The sequence below is a fragment of the Tigriopus californicus genome, chromosome 10 (assembly GCF_007210705.1).
Source record: "Tigriopus californicus strain San Diego chromosome 10, Tcal_SD_v2.1, whole genome shotgun sequence".
Taxonomy (NCBI): Eukaryota; Metazoa; Arthropoda; class Copepoda; order Harpacticoida; family Harpacticidae; genus Tigriopus; species Tigriopus californicus.
Genome location: NC_081449.1, coordinates 1,598,683 through 1,616,103, shown reverse-complemented (window position 1 = coordinate 1,616,103; position 17,421 = coordinate 1,598,683). Strand labels below are relative to the sequence as shown.

Sequence of the window (17,421 nt, the reverse complement as noted above, 5' to 3'; positions counted from 1 at the left end):
TGATAACAAATGTTCCATGAGTTTAAGGTCAATCTTTTCTCATTTGAAGAACGAATCTGGTTGACATCGGGTGCAATGAGGACGGGAGCCACATTTATTTGTAGTTGCACCGAGACAAATTGCGTGAAATGATTTCCACCCACCTCCTTTAGAAATGGGAAGGAGTTGACGAAGAAGGGCCCTTGAAAAGTAGGTCGAATTGAATGAGAGGAATTTGCACCATGACCAAGCATAGCGTTGACAACGAGCGTTTAATTAAGCCATGGAATAGCGTCCCTCATTCCAAATATTAGGTCATGGGAGGGAAAGGGGGGAAGGATACTTACTTTTCACGTCCCCTATGTTCCCTAACGTGAAAGCAACATTTCCTGTTTTAAATTTGGTTGTTTTTTTTTTCAAATTGGACCAAGGTGGTCCCAACTTGGAGTACCTTTTGGGCCAGCACATTTGCCTTTATTTTCCCGAAAGTACGTACGTGTCTGGGACTGACAGGTCACGAAAAGGACAGACCAGACGATTAAGTGAAGCTCCTTTCATAATGAACATGGAATCATGGGTCACTTCCGGCATTCCTCGGGGACTTTTCGAAATTGAGGATCGTTAGGAATCCTCATGGAATTCTCGACCTTTCTTTCCTACTGACTCCACTGCTACTTCCGTGGCTAAGGCCTTGAAAAAGAATTGGACGGACGTATCCAGGAACAAAAACGCCAGGTCTCAAGAATTATTTTCCGTAAAAAGTAAGCCCCTCTGAGACACAACTATCTTAAAAGGGTTTTGTTTTCCAATAAGTGGCTAATCTTAATGGTTGTTGCGTCCGTCAAGGAGTCAAGAAGCGTTACGGTGGATTGGTGCTTTTGACACTCACTTCATGGATAAGCCTGTACCGATTTTTTTAAAAGAAACTTTCTGATTTTGCACCGAAATTAAAACGTGTGATTGAGTCGGACATTATTGCTTAACCAGCTTTTTAAATTTTAGCTGGCTTGTCTTGGTTCTGAGATAGAGTCTAGCTTTTATTGCTTACTTCAATTCCCCAAAATGTTGGTCAACATTCGGCGGAAGCAAAAAAGTTGGTTCACGTTTTTCCGGAATGATTAGTTAACCCTCGTCTTGAAAACCCTCCTAGGATAGAAGACACTTAAAAGTGGGCCCAAGAAATGTTGGCAGGGGTCAAAGTCATATCCGTTGGGAGTTCCAAAGTCATGATCACGGTTCCATATGTTCAACCGGCTCATGTACAGAGAGAGCATTGCTAACGACATGTCTTCCAAGGTCGAATATTTTGGTCATTCCGAAATACCGGATCACTTTCCATAGACCTTCAGGAAAAGATATTGTTCCGTTCCTAGACAGATGATCCATCATATCAGAGACCTATAGACTTGCTAGTAAATGATAACAGTTTAATCAACAACATCCCCTTCCATATCAAGGATTTGGGTTTGGTACTTGGAAATGGTGGAAAAATGGAAATCGATAGCCTTTGGTGGTTATGGCTTTGGTTGGTCTAGAGAAAAAATTGTTTACTCTTAATAATGGGAATCATGGAAACATTCTGCAAACAAGGCCTTGACTTGATTTCTAGACAATGTTTTTTTCCGCTAGTCTAGCTCTATCTGAGGCACCCCATGGACTACTGAAGTTCACGGTCAGAGTTGGTTATGCTGTCGATCTCGTGGGAGTGTCATATTTCCTGTGAGCTCATTTTCGCTATTTTTTTGCTCATAGTTGGTATCCTTCTTTTCCCTGAGGGGTTTTGCTCGAACCACGAACCATCCCGGATCCTATGTGCACAACAACAAAGCCATCTCACGTTCCTCTCATGACCCATTATGAATCCCTGGCATGAGCCTCCATTGAAGGTGTCCTTGGTGTTTTTCCCGGTCTTCTCCTCTTCTGTTGCCTAGAACCCAGTCCGCTCGAGCTGACCCTTGATCTACCTACCGAACGGCGATTGGCGGCGCAAACTCCCCTTGGAGATGGGGTGCACTTTGGAACAACCTCGTTCCTCCGCCTTGAACACTGGTACAGATCATTTTGGAGCTCATTCTTCTCCTGCAGTGACTGAGAAAGACAGGACATGAGGAAACAGGAAGTTGTGGTGCTTGATCGCTCTAAGTGTGCTCAAAATTTCTTGTCCAGTAATAGACTTGAAACGGATGTCTAACATTGGATTGGTTCGTGGATCGCTTTTGAGAATCAACCCCTGATCAAATAAAATCGTCGACCTTCTCACTGAGCGGGGTAAGAACATCACCAAGAGTGACGTAATCGATGTAATTCCCCATCAAGGGAAAATCATCAAAGCTAACTCGGTTAAAACTCGTTCCGTGCCCACGCCTTTCAAAAAGGAAGTTTTCTGATTTCCACGGAACCCTGCACTGGACAAGAACTCGGAACAGGGAGAGGAAAACTTTTCTCCATGTTCCATGAGATCTCTTTGCTCGTTTTTTTAATAAACCAGAAAGTTTTTTTTTTCCCTCTCCCTCCCTCGTACACACCCGTCCGTCTCCCTTTAGACGGTCTACCCCCCAAATACGAGAATAATGGGGGTGGCGATGGCTAATTTCGTTCCCGCCTCATCAATAAATTAGTGGGACGGAGGAAACCCCGTGTTATGAACATCTCGTTCCTCAAACCACAGTATTCAAACTGTACAGGACACACGGACAGCAGCAAAGTGGCTCGTGGACCCCAAGAACTCAGGGAGAACAAGGGTGGTTTTGTTCCACAACATCAATCAAGGCAGTTGTCATGGACCTAAGTGGTCCATATTGTGGCAAAAGCATGCAATGTTTGACCTAAATGACTGTTTTCGCGAGTGCCATCCGTTTGTCGTACTCGTCCCACGCAAAACAAAACCATTTTAACCTGGCCCATACATAGCATGCCGAACGGACGGATGTGTGCTTGTGTGAGAGAGAAAGAGAAAGAGAGCGAAAGAAAGAAAGAGGCCCGTGTATCCGTTGTAAGTAACAATTAAAACTGGACTAGTTTTGCTCTAACCATCAACGAGAAACGTGAGGAACAAAGCCGTAAAACAACATTGCCTTGGACCAATGGATTCCCGGCTCTTGAGGTAAAAGCTTGGCAAATAATGATAGAGGGTATTTGTTGCAATGACACTGAAATTAGCGAGCCAATTGATGGCTGGTGTTATGAGGTTTTGCTGAAGATACCAATTGCGTCAATGTAGTTGACTGGGTTGCTTAAAGAGAAAGCGAATAGTTTCGTAGAGCTTAAAGAAGAGAAACGGCATACTCCTCTTGAGGGTAGGTACAATTCATTGACATTGAGGTACGTGACACTTCAAATCACATCAAACCTTATTGGTTGAATGAAAGTATTTTCAAATGAACCGGAAATTTTATGCCAATGTTCAAAAAGCGAAAACCTATGCTTGTTAACTTTTGTTAACGAAGCAATATAAAAAATAATTAATCTACGGATTTCTTAATCTTCAAATTGTGAATTGCAAGCGTCGTTTTCTCTCTTCTAGCATCAACTTAAAAAGCAATCAGACCAAGACGGACTTTTTTCCTTAAAGAAACCTCCGAAATTAAAACACGCAACTTTGGTACCCTTGACCAAGCCCAAACTGGTCCATTTTGTATAAGATTATAGCTAATAAACGCAAAGTTCTCCAAACTTCATCGTTTTGCAAAATGTGTGGGCTCTTTTCGGGGTTATGAGGGAAATCCCGAAATGGCCAAGAATTTGGGGAAAACTTTTGTTACAAAGAGGTGCTGACGCATTTGTTGAACATACCCCCTTCCCTCCCAAATTTCCAGACTTGTTCTTGTTTTGTGTACTCCCATGGGGTGGAAAAGGCCATCGTTAGTATCCCTGGGAAGTAGGGACTGACTACGGTTGCTGAGAAACGATGTTTCTTGTTCCTTCGCAACATATTGCCCTCATTGACTTGAGGGAAAGCGGAGGGAGAAGTAAACTATTCCATTTATTAATCCCCCATTAAGTTTATGGCGAGAGCAGATTGAAACAACAAGGAGAATAAACCTTAGAGCTAGTGGAACAAGCAAAGAGGGTGGAACCGTTTTCTCATTGGCCAGTTGGTCCACATGCGAGCTGCTCGTTTGATTGTTCACCCTGGGATCAGACACAAAGAGGGTGGTGGATTTGGTATTTCGTTCGTTTTATTTAGCTTTGTAGGCCATAATCTGCGAGCGAAGGCATGACGCTAAATGGGGAAGTACGCGTACATCCATTGTATACAACATTAATTGGACTCAGGTGGCCCGTTAGATTTGAGCTGATTTTACTTTCTTTTTTTTGGAGGGGGAAGGGGGGCAAACCACAAGGAACTTTACAATTAGGGAGCTTCACGTATGCGACCTTTTGGAGACCAGAGTTACTAGTAACTTTGGCAATTGACATGCCTGAAAAGTTTGACCAAATGGTGGGAAGCTTTGCAGTTATTTTATGAATCATATTTTTGTTGGATAAGAATTTGATTTTAGAGCTTTGAGTTGCCTTGATGAAGAAAAGGATGATGCACGTTTCACCATGTCTGCACCAAAACATATGACAAATAAACCCCGTATGGAGATTGTAAAAGCCACTTTGTTTTGAAAGTCTATGTATTACTTGGTCATCTGTAAGAAGTTTAGGCATGTTTTTTATGTTGTGATCTACGAGTCTCGTGGGTGAGTGGTGACAAAAACCGTTTTTAGACTGAAGTTAAGCTCGTGAGTAATTGATACAGCTTTTTTCCGCCAAAGACGTGTAAAGTACGTCTTTTAAAGCTAACAAGGTATTGCCTCGAAATTTGATCCCAAATCTAAATGCAGATCGGCTTGAGTTTTGATGAAATGAAACGTTCTAAGGTTTGGTTCACCTTTTTTCTCACACGAAAGCTAATTTAACTTACAAACTTGACAGCAACATTTCCTCAAAAAATGCCGTTTTGTCCTGCCAAAAGTGAATATTTGTGCGGCAAATGTTATTCAAATCCCAACTTGCATTTCCAAGTGTTCAACTTTTTGCCGATTAATAGACAATAATTGGTTTTCATTGTTGCAGCGAGAGTTGAAGTTTGTTCTAGATTATAGGTAGTGTATTTAATGCTACCCAACGTTAAAAGAGTTTGTACTTTTGCTCAATGCCACTCTTGGTACCATTGCTTACTCTCAACTTTCAGCGCTTAAGAAGCGTAAATTTTTTAGATTTGTGGTCAAATTTAGAGTCAAGACATTTTTAGCTTTAGCATATGAATTTTATCAAAAATCCTTTATGGGGTCCATCTTTCAAAGTTTCAAGTTCAATTTGTCAGCAGCACAACGTTCCAAATGGAGCTCGTTGATTGTGTCAAAAAGCTCATCGGTTCTCGGCAGTCCAACAACTGGAAGGCCCTTCCTTGAGCGCCGTCGTCTTCATCATCAGCACATTAACGTTCTTCAATAGAATTGCAGGGTGGTCTTCCAATGACCTTTGTATTGGCATTGATAAGCTCGGAACTGGCTCGGGTGAGCCTTGGAATATTTTCTGTTGTTCCTCAGGGCCTCTTAGTCTTATCGAATTGGGTCGAGGACAAAAAAGGGGTTTGGTATGAGAACATCTTAATCATAACCCTACGTTTGCAGAACCGCAATTCGTCCTTTGTCTGACAATGAAAGGCAATCCTAGTAGAGTTTGAGCCTAAAATTAGTCAATTCCTCCCCTATGTCGCTCTTAGGTTGGTTCAAATTTAGTTAAGGTCTTAAGGTTCATGTTTACTTCATCCCCATTTAGGTCGGTGGATGGGTGTGTCTTTGAAGGATTTGCAAGTCCTTGTTCTCTCGTTTACAGCGTTGATGTAACTGGCCCTGATTTATTACTCACATTATTTCCCGAGGTGTCAGCAATTCGATTAAATTCGGTTGAGACCCACAAAGACCCACAAACGAAGACAGAGCAGAGCCTGTTCCCATTGGAACCACCCATGGAACAAGTAAGAGTAAAGAAAGTAACCATATGCAAAGCAAACCGATCAACTTGGGCATTCTCTTTGAATTCCCACGAGAAAGTTGTTCCTTGATCTAATGCCAACTTTGGTCCGACATCTTTCTTAGAAAAATATTGCACTTCTCCCCTCGTACTCCTGGTCTGAAAGCAAGGAAGTGTGGGTGTGAATACGTAAGGAGCCAAACTGACCCAGGTATTATCCATCAAATATGGTGTGTTCCCCTTCTACAACCCAAGGGTTCCAATCTCAGAGAGGCGAGATTGAATGTTTACCCATGTGTACAGCACTTCCCTGTCCTTTAAGGAGACCAATCTAAAGGGAATACAGTAGGAATGAGATCTCCGAAACATGCTCTTCTGACACTTTGCAAAGGTCCAAATCTGCAGACTCCTTCCTTGACAGCCGGGGTAATCCTGTCTAATGTAGGAATGACAGACGGACGATTGATCCAGGTTTTTGTTTTGTGGAAAAAGTTCTGCGAAGAGCTCTAGGCACTTGATCAATGAACTTCTTTGTGTTCCTACGAACTTGGGAAGAGAATGAAAGCCTTATCTTTGCCGGAAGAATCTAATTCTTGCGCAAAGATCGGTTCAGTCCTTTTTGTGGGTATGTCATAATTGATTGAGCGACAAAAAATGTGCCTTAAATTTTCTTTGAAAAAGCATTCATGATGAGGTATACCCTTGGAAACTATGTTATTCGCTACTATCCGATTGATTACTGTATTTTTTGTTAGAATGAAATATGCGTTGTTTGGTTCTTTTTTATAATCTGGAAGAAACAGATGAGACGATTGAAATTAAAGTACAAAATTTTGATTGCCCATTCCTAGCTTAATTCCTCCGCTCAAGTTAAAATTCGATCAAAAAAAGAACTGTAAAAAATCATTGTTTATTGTTTTTCAGTAATTATTATTTTTGCCTTGCATCGACTTAATACCGTAAAAACTTACCTAAAAAGTGTGTAAGTAACACCTGAAAGAAGGGGAGCACCCTGTGCCAGATTCCAGGCTAGATTGGCTATTTATCATAACTGTGAAAAACATGATTTGCCAGAGCTCCCCTTGACGCGGGGAAATGTTCAATTTTGACACGTTCCACCCAACCCCTGCAATGAAAAGGCCGGATGAGGTCATTTTCTTGAGTACTGCCAACCATATGGTTTGGTCAGGAAAATCGAGCGAGGGAGCAAGTCGCACCGCCTATGGGAGAAGGGTGCCTTTCTCCTCCACCGTCAAAGATTTTCAATTTCAAGACCCGCTTTATGCCGATACAAATTGGACCGTTCCCCTTCTTCAGTGCCTACGTTGACTCAAGCTGATGGGAGGCGAGCGAGTTGCATTTGATAAATGAGGACGAATTCCGTACATCTCCGCAATACAAAATATGGGAGAAGAAGTGTTCTGCCACCCTCCTTTCTTTCTCCCTTCCTGTGCGAGTTCAATTGCGTTTACACTAGGTTCATTTCTCATCCCCTATCCATATTTCTAAAACCAAGACACGTTTCAAATTTTCAGGTATGAATAAGACCTAGACAATGAATGACAAGGACCCTTTCCAACTTCCCCCACATCCTGCGGTCTCATCCGGTTCCGTGGGGGAACCGTCAGAAACAGAGGGACCGCTCGCCCCCCACCTTCCGTCTCTCCCCCAAACGACCCGAAGAGTGAATGGCACTCAGCTCGTGGTGAGCGAGTCTCGCAGTGGCACCAACACTGCCGCCATGTACCCTCAGTACCCCACGTGGGGCACCAAGACGCATCCGGGCATGGGCATGGTCAGTCCCAATCGGGATCGCGGATCTGGACGGGGCATGAGTGTGACGGGTGGAACCGGGAAGACCAAGTACAATTGGCACACCGTGGTCGACGGACTCAGTGAGTACATAGTAGTGGTATATCCTACGTACATACATTGAGAACCAACGAGGTTTTAATGGTGCTCGCTCGGAGGGTGACTTGGAGCAGAGAGCATCCAATTAGCATGAGTGAGACCTCACGGCGTTCCATGATGGGCCCAGTAGGTTCCATTGGGTATTGAATGTCACGCGAGCGAAGGTAATTAAAGGTCATAAATCTGGTCTCACAAGAGTCTAAGGCCTCCTCAACCCTCTAGACACAAAACTAACTCCACCACAAGGTCGTTTAACCACTGACGGAAATTGGCTGGTCTTCTGCAACTAATTGGAATTGCTTCGTGGAACATAGACAAGAGGCGCCACCGTGTGACAATCTTTAGAATCAAAACGGCATTGTCTGCGTAACATGCGTTTGGTGTGAAATGAAGGGATATCAAAAACAACGAAATTAAAGCAATGTCAAGGGATGTAGGTAACAGTTTTGGGCAGTGAGCCGCCCATCTATGCTTGGTTGGCGAGGAAAGCGACTGAGAATTAAGGTAGACAAGACATGAAATTGTCGAGGGGTTCAAGGGCATCTGAAATATATGCCCACATTGTTCAAGCAGAAAAGGTGATTTATCATGATAAGAGAAGAACCCGTGTCATCACAGAGCGGGTTAGTGGGATACAGACACACACACAGACACACACATGTTCACGCACATGAAGAGATACGACCAAGATTCCCCGGGGGAAAATGAAAAATGTGTTGATTCAATTCTTGTTCGCCCATTGAAAACCCAGGCAACCTTATTTGCTCGTGAAGGGTAACTTGCCCCTGGTTTGAACCTTAGTGCTGACGTATGCCATCAAAAAGCCAACCTCGTTGCTTAAATTAATAGCGTTGCCTTGATTAAAAAAAAGTAAGGGTTTGAGAATTGATTAAAAATGAAATTGTCCATGTCTTTTGAAATTCGATTGCCAAGGTGTAATTGAACAGGTTTTGTGAAACGAGCATTGAATCAAAATCCTCCTTAACTAATGAAGTTCGAGTCATTATGTATTCATGCAATAAGGAATGGCTTTCTTTATACGAAACGAAAAATTGAGATTGAATCAAATTACGAACGACCACTTGTCCTGGCATGGGTGGTAGAGTAATTTTGAAGCATAATTTTCTTTAATCGTAAGACGCCTTTCAGGGTTTGGTAAGTAAAATAATAAAGACAACTTAGCGATGAGGTTTCGTGAGTTTTTGTTCTAGCATTCCGTCGAGAAATGGATTCAGTTCCAAGCAAATTTATTTGGTTCCAACTCAAGACATATATGTTCCAACTTATCGTAACAAGAGTTTCTTTTCGTTAAGGTATAAGTTTAAACAAACCCTATTCATATTTAAATTTAATCCTTAACCATAGAGATTGATGGCAGTTACTAAAGGTGATTGCTGATGTTTTTCTTTTTCTTCTTTTTGTAAGTTACGTGGGCAATAAATAAAAGCATTGAATAAACAATGAATCCTTGCATACTCTGGTCATTCACACTCAGAAAATTATCTAAATATAGTTCGAAGCATTTTAGGCACCTTTAATCAAGGCTCTGATACTTATTCGAGCTATTCTTTTCATGGAATCCTGTTTTTAATCAAATAACAGGAAATACTCGGGGAGGCATTTCTTTAATGCAATTCGTTTTTCTCTGAATAGGACGATTTCTTCGAGATGTTAATAAAAACCTCATTAACTAACTTGTAAATGCAGACCCTTTTCTCTGGATGAAGTAATTAAGAAATCAAACTTCCAAGAGCTCGTAAAGTACTGGGTGGTACCCACTGCAGCCCACTTGCTGAGGGTTTGCTCAATGGCCAGTTGCCAAACAAAGCCGATTTTCATGGCTATAAGAAGAAATCGAACATTTGGTATAATCATGACATCTTTGGAGGGATCATATTTCAGTATATGGCTTCACTTAAGACATGTTACAAAACATCAATTGATTGATGTTATTAGCAACTTCTTTTGCGTATTAAATTGAAATTTCATGAACACACATCGAGCAATTGCTTAATTATCATACTTCAAAGTTGCATTTTGCGTGAAATTTGGCTACAAAATGCTCCGGTTATACTCTGTAGGAACAGACTTGCCTTCGTGAAAGAGGAGTCCTCCATCTTATATAAATTGCCATACATACATACATACACACAATAATCAATTAGTACCTTAACTGTCTTCTACCGCGTGTCCAAAAAAGATTTGCCCCATTTTCTTTCCTTTTTTTTGCTTTCGGTGTCACGCAGCCTCGCAACATAGTGTTTCCATAGATCAATAAAATAATTTATTTTTTACTGTACACAGACAAATGTCTGGAATGAATTCAAGCCACAAAGCCGTGATTACACAATCACTCGAGAATAAATCTGATTGGAAATCGACTTCGAATTTGTTGATCGATGATACCCGGGTATCAAGGGTTGGTCTGGAATGGTTTGGAGGAAGTTATCCAAGTCTTCTTTGATTTTGGGAAGGGTATTTTTGACCCGCGGGGAGGCGTGCAGTTTGCTGAAGAGTCTCGGGCCTCTTTCAAGACATGAGTGGCGAATGATTGACTTAGTAGCCACATTCTTGTTATGGTTCCAATGTGGTTGGATACATGTGACACGTTCATTATTTCAGTGGTCGACTGTAAATTAAATCCGTTTTATGTGACTTTGGCTTAAATTTTGTTGTCCAGAACAATAACCGTGAGACTGGTGCCATGTCGGGAGAGGTGGTGGAGCTTGCTCATATTCAGCCCCAGCCCCGTAATTGGGTGCACAAACGCCTCAAATCTGAATAATATCTCAATGGGACCAAACCATGGGGTTGACCCGGACAGTGAGACCCTTTCCTCCGGTCATAACTGTGGTCAAGTGGTAGATTTCCTTAAATCCTAAGATGTTTTCCCGAGAGGTTGCCGCATCTACCAGATCAACCTGGACAACAGTTGCCCCCATTTCATTCGGATTCGGGATGGAAAAACCACTGTGAAGCACAACGTCCCTTTAGAAAACAAGACGAGGGAAAACTGCTTTATCCATTCCCGATCCGTACTCTCACTGCCCTCAGGCCCACACATGAGCTCCAAATTCGGATTGTTTGACTGTGTATCGGACATGTGTCCCTCCCCCGCCCAGAATTGCCGACCCATGACATATCAACCAGATGGCTGGGTAAGTCCGTGCCAATTGTTTAAAAGAGATGGTCTGCAATTTGCACTGAGCCTGGAAGACCTTGGACTCGAGTCCTTTCTAACAGACTCGAGTTCGGCTATTTCCTCAAAAATCGGGTGCACTTGATCAAATCCAACTTTCTTTTGGGGGGGGGACACAATTACTGAATTTAGGTTGCATTGGATCCTTTCCATTAGTTTGGAACTCGTTTTGAACAGTTTTTTCCTAAAGTATAGAATTTTTTGCTGGGTTCCACCTTTAGGGGCACACTCAGGGAAAGCCAGAGCGGGGCAAATTTCCTCAAAAACTAAGATTTATCTATCTTTGGTTACATGTATTAACAGTTCTTGTTTTAGAACTGAGTCGACGTCCAGCTCTCAGAATTTTTTTGCAACCAATGGCCAATGTTCCGTTCCTCTTTGTAGCCAAACATATTTTTTGGCAGGCGTTTATCCAGAGCACAATGGGCAACCCCATCTCAAGAACATTAAAGATAGATCAGGTTCAAATGGAGGTTTTGGGTCAGATCAGGGTCATTAGAATGTTGCTCACTTTGATGGCTACAACAACATGCCGGAAGATATTGTGCATATACAATCATGGCAAACTTCTCCAGCTTATCAAGCATTTAAAATGTTGATTTTGAATGGGAAGAACCCATGTAGGCCCACTCCACATTCCAAAAATTCAAAGTACCTTTGAGCAATATGCCAGGTCCAATTCTTTTCGGTGAATTGGATAACCCACAAGAATGAGCTTAAAGAACATAGTTGAAATTGGTAGCCTTGCGACACTTTTGACACTCTTAGCATTTTCTCCATAGACCATTACACTTTCAAATGCATTAATATGCCAAAAGACTTCAACCACGTGATTTGGGACTTCTAGTTTCATTTACTTGAACAGATAGATGACATTAAAAAGTCCCCATAATATTTACTTAATAAACCATCTCTGTGATTTGCAGTCCAACCATATTTTTTTGAAATATTGAAAGCGCCATGTATCAACTTCCTAAGTTGATATAAATTAACCTTGAGAAGGAAGTTTTTATTTACGGGGAAAAGCTAGTGTCTAAAATAGAAAGATAAAAAGAGTACAAGATAATACGCTCGCATATTCATTTTGCTTGGAAATTGTCCAGCTTTGGATTTTTGAAACAATTATGTACATGTACCCATTTTTCACGATTTTGCAATTGACACCATTGGAAAGCTGAAAATCAGGGCTTTCCGACAGTATGCATGGTTTTATGGCTATTTCTGTCACATCTACAGTGGCCAGAGAATCACCGTGAAAAAACGCAAAATATTGCAACTAATGCAAAAAGATTGGAAAAAAGAGAAATAATTCCCTAACATTTTTTGGGCAGCCTTGGTGACTATTGGGGTTGTCCAAATAGTGCAAACAAAATTGGCCGAAAATGTAGTTAAAAATTCAACAAAAAGAGCAAAAAATGCGAAGAAATGTGCTAATTTATGCAAAAAAGTAGATATTTTAAGTTCAACTTACCCATTTTAAAAGAACCAGGGGCAAAATAATGACACAATAAATGCCATGTTAAGCTGAAAATTCAAAATCAAGTCGGGAAAGGGTGCACAAACTCTTTCTGTGAGCACGCTGCTCAACTAAATGATTACAACAGGCCTTATTTCTTACTTAAAGTGCGTCACGGAACTAAAGCCAAAAGTATTATAGCATGCTAGGTTACCAAATAAAGTCTCGATACTGTATGCGCTTTGAACGGAAGCAGATTGCGTCATGGCAAAATATTTGTGTTTAAGGCATGCATCAATTGTGTTGTGCTTGCAAGTAAGCATACCATAGGCACGGTAACAGATCTTTCTATCATCAATCAAGTTCCGAATTCAGGGAGCCAGTGAGTTGATGGCTCGTTTGTCTGCTTTGGTTGAAACTGAGTAACGCAAGAGAAGTTGATCAGCCCGACACCCTACTGCCCAACTACCAAAATGTGTTCAAAGTAAAGTCTCAAGTGGCTTGGTTGGAGTGACTTTTCTCTGACAAGCCCTATAATTTAATACTTTAGTCAAGTGAAGTAATTGGGGTAGTTCGTTTTTGAAACTGAAGAGACGTCATCTTAAATGATTGTGCTGTCCCAAAAAGTAAGATAGTCACGCCATTTAGAAAAAAGACATTTTAAACATTTAAATAGCAATTATCATGTGGTAAAAGTGGTAAAAGTTAAGTTTTTTAATCATTTTCCACCTTTTTCAGAAAAAGGGGCAAAATCAATGGGAAAAACTCGGTTTTTGAGGCAAAATGGTGGAAAAAGCAATAAAATGCAAAATAATGCACAAAGATTGGAAAAAGTAAAACAGAGAACAGAATAGTTCCTCAGTCGCAATGGCAATCGGTGATGCGTTTAAAACTGAAAGAACAGTTTTTTTACTGTGTTTTCGCAGAGATTCTCAGTTTTCATACATGAGCACATTTTCCCACCAAACTCACCATGCTTACATTTGTCTGGCTTGACCTTTCCAATGGAACCAAAATGCATCGGCACCATAATGTGAATTCAATGAATCAGCTAAAGTGCCAGACAGACACTTCTTTTCAGAAAGGTCGGGGGCGTCTATAATGCAAAAAAAAAATCAACATCACGTCTCCTTCAATAGAATATATACTTCCGTCTGCTTATTCCTAAATCTCAGTTCCGATTAATCGGATTGGTTGAATCAAGCCAGGAATATATCCGATATCATTGCAAATTAAGCGACGACTAGATTGCTTAAGCTCCTTCCAATAACTTATGAATACAAGACTTTGAAGAAAAGACTCTCTAGCTTTTGAATAAGTCTCGTTTTTAGCTTCAAAAAGACCGATTAGTCAACTTATGAAACTAAAGGAATGTAATTGGGTGGGTGAAGTACTATTTCGCTGTTTGTGTGACATTATGTGCCGATAAATGAAAAAAGATAAAATATTTGACCTAGAGCTGACGAAAGAACAAAAAAGAAGTAGCTATCTTACTTTTCCTTTCAACAAACAAGTCAGTTACACAAAACTCTAGAATACAAAAGGGTATTAAGGTCTGCTTGCATTGGTCGGGCAACCACACATGATCCGCTCCCCCGCACAATCCCACTATTGACCGCTGCAGGCACTTTGAGTTGATGGGTTACCCCCTAGCACCTCCTAAGACAATCTGGGCATCCTCGGCTCCCCAAGATTCTTCCTTTTGATGCCAAGCTTACTGTGGACACGCTGGAGTTTCGACCTCCAATCACGCACCGGATTACAGGGCTTATCATAAATTCCAAAGGACACGTACTTTTGATCATATTTGAGAAAAAGGTATTAATTACTACTGCATTGATCAATACATTAAACTTTGGGAAGATTATTTTGTGCCGCCATGCCTGCAATGGAATGTAGGGTGGAATAATATAGTTTCAAAACAGACCCTGATAAACACCAAACCATCTTTGTACAATAGACTTTCGAACCGATGGTTCCAACTTCTTTATATACTATGTGCAGTACCATTCGATTCGTGATTATGTCATAATAATATCCCGTGTTCCACTGATTTGATTAGCTCACCCTCATAACAATCAATCTTCTAATCAAAAAGCATCCACGAAGCATTTCTCTGCTCGGTCGAATCGGATTTGCATCAAATTTAGCGTGCCAAAGTGGTTCATTTGCAAATAATCTGTCAAGGAAATCCCTTGACAGAGAACTGCCTCGAGTCCTTCTCTACTTGGCAATGTTGCGGGGGCGTAGGTAGTTGTTCCATGGACCACTACCTTCATTCCTCATTGAAATATTGCCACAATGTGCCACTTAAAACGACAAGACAGAGAATAAGAGAGAGAGAGAGAGAGTGCCATAGATTAAAAAAAAACTTCCCCAACGAAGAGTACGACACAAGACACGAGGAGTAAACGAGAACGAGAGCGAGAGCGAGGGAGCGAAAAGCGAACCCTCGACGGGCTCTGCGAGGAACATTCCTCCATGGAACATTGATCGGGTCACACCGGGAAAAACTTGAAGGCCCAACAATCAGTCATCTCGCTCTCTCGCTCTTTCTCTTCCTCTCTTTTGGCGCAAAAACGTCAAGAGAACAAACTGTTGATTTTAAGGTGATCAAATTGGAGGAAGACTGGCCTCAAAGACTCGTGCGTGTCTGCAACTTAGGGTTGGAACGTGATTGTGGAACTGTTCATAAATTGGATCCCAAGTGTCTAGACGGACGAAGCGAATTCGAGTGAAACCCCTCTACACTGGAACCCACAGGTTTGATCTGACGGATTTTGATTTGGAGCTCGCCATGCGTCACGGTTGAACGATATTTGAGATCATTAATCTGCTACAGCTACTAGTGGGGATACTTTGCTGGGAAAGGAGTTCTTATCAATGGTAGGAGAAGTGAGGGCAACAGGATCAAGCAAGATGAAACCAAGATCTGTCAGGAGTCAAAGCTCTAAACCAGAGATCAAAAGCATGTCAAGTTTTCTGAAGTCTCGGGTTGCTTGTGCCATGAAAAAGCGTCTCACTTCAGTTCGTCAACCTTGATTTAAGAGCTTTAATGTCCTACCCAGATCAGATTTTGGTCCTTGGTTTCACATCCTGGGAATCATAGGGCTTGCTTGACATCCGGATGCATGGGTTGATTTACAATGTCAACGGTGGGAAGGAGAACTAGAACTCGTTATTTTTGTTTCCACTCCCAAAAAGAATATGGCAAATACATGAAATTGGAAAGAATTCCAGAAATAGATCCACCACATGCCCAAAACCACGTTCATCCAATGGTTCTTTTGAGGCACTCTCTATAAATTGGAATGTCAGCCATTGCTATGGTGAAGAAGATATTTCATTCTGAAGGATGCTTCAACAAAGTATAGCAAATGTCGGCATTTTTAGAATAGACCACGATCACCTGTTTTGACTTCCTCTCTCTTTTTCGTGGTTGATGCAAAGTCAAGTAATCTTATGAGAGATATTATCTTTTAGCCATAGCAACCTGTTCAAATATGTTTAAAGAGAACCTTTTTTGGAGATGATATTCTAGCCAAAAACATTGCCAATAAGCGCAATTCCCTGATATTAACTAAAGGTATGTCCTCTTTTCCATTGTTGTTTCAGCACCATTACTCAAAAGTCTGAAATTAAAGATTTGTATTATTTCAATCCATTCGTGGATAGGTTGATTTTTTAATTATTTTGGGAACAATAGGTAAGGAAATGGAATTCAAAATTTGCAAAATTGGGGTGAGAATTGGGATCCTGAACCTGCTAAAACATGTCGTTTATATTGAGGGTCAGTGAGGATAGGAAAAAGATTTAGACTTTGGAGGGAAAGGGGGAGGCTATTAAAAGGAGAATGATCGGTGCACAATAAGGATTTAAGGCTAGTCTCTAAAGATGTAGTGATGGACAAAAAGCTGATAATTAGAATGCTGGAAGTAAAAACAAGTGCTGAAACATATATCTCCTTCATTATTCTTACATTCAATCATTTTTTTATGCTAACGCTATAAGTAAAAATAAGATGGAGCAAATCAGTACGGTGGTAGTCAAAAAATTATAGGGATTTATCTAGATTTATGTGATACACTTGTTACCTCTGGTCGAGACATGTTTAGATGGAAAACTTTGAATGCTACGTTTTGAGTTGTTATATTGCTCTTTAGACTCCAGTATCGCAGCCAACTTCAAATTTCAACAAGTACCAGGACTTTGAAACACTTGAAAATGTTGGGAATGGTGGGAAACGGACTAAAACTTGCAAATATCTACGAGGAGCCATTACAACTCGCAATACAGTTAATACAAACACATGAATTGAGACTCGCTTTGTTGGCTGATGACGATCGATTCCATGGAAACAAGGCACACGAAAGTGATCTGTTTGTAGTGGATTTGGGATTGTTCCACTTTTATGTAGGGCAGCATAACTAATGGCATAAATCAAAAGGACGAGGTCTTGTTACAACGGGGAGTGGAAGAAACCTTACCGAAATGGATTTCGGTCGGTTTTTTTTTTTGAACGAAAGATTCCAATAGAATAAATAGTAGTTTCAGCAATAAAGATTGAACCTTATGAATTGTAAGTCATTCTCACCAAGTGTTTCAAAAATGAACGAAAATTAGCCAAAACCAGAACTAAGATATATAAATTTTCTTTTATTCCATCGCATATAATATATGTATCTTTCAATGAAGTACGTCCCCCGTGGCTCGAAGGGACTTTTTAAAGACCTTTTCCCATCTCTGATGGGGTTTCCTCAGCCCGTTCTTCTAAACGCTGCCTCATATACTAGTCCGAGAAATGGAGAAGACCAATATGACCATCTAGATTACGTGGACCCACTGACATTTCCACGCCTGACCAAAATCCACATCTTCGTTTTGAATTACTAAATAAATGAGACTAAAA

General features: G+C 41.0%; 1 protein-coding gene across 2 annotated transcripts in view; it reads left to right on the top strand.

Moving 5' to 3' along the window:
- Positions 1-2,065: 2,065 nt before the first annotated feature.
- Positions 2,066-17,421, top strand: part of LOC131888351 (band 7 protein AGAP004871-like) — a 36,632-nt gene continuing 21,276 nt past the window's right edge. Inside the window, exons 1-2 of one of the 2 annotated variants that reach the window (XM_059237193.1) lie at positions 2,066-2,247; positions 7,482-7,841. In XM_059237193.1, coding sequence (XP_059093176.1) covers positions 7,502-7,841 — 340 coding nt within the window. In that variant the 5' untranslated portion in view covers positions 2,066-2,247; positions 7,482-7,501. Of the gene's footprint in view, positions 2,248-7,481; positions 7,842-14,969; positions 15,276-17,421 lie in introns of those variants that run through there. The other variant, XM_059237192.1, reaches the window with a different exon arrangement.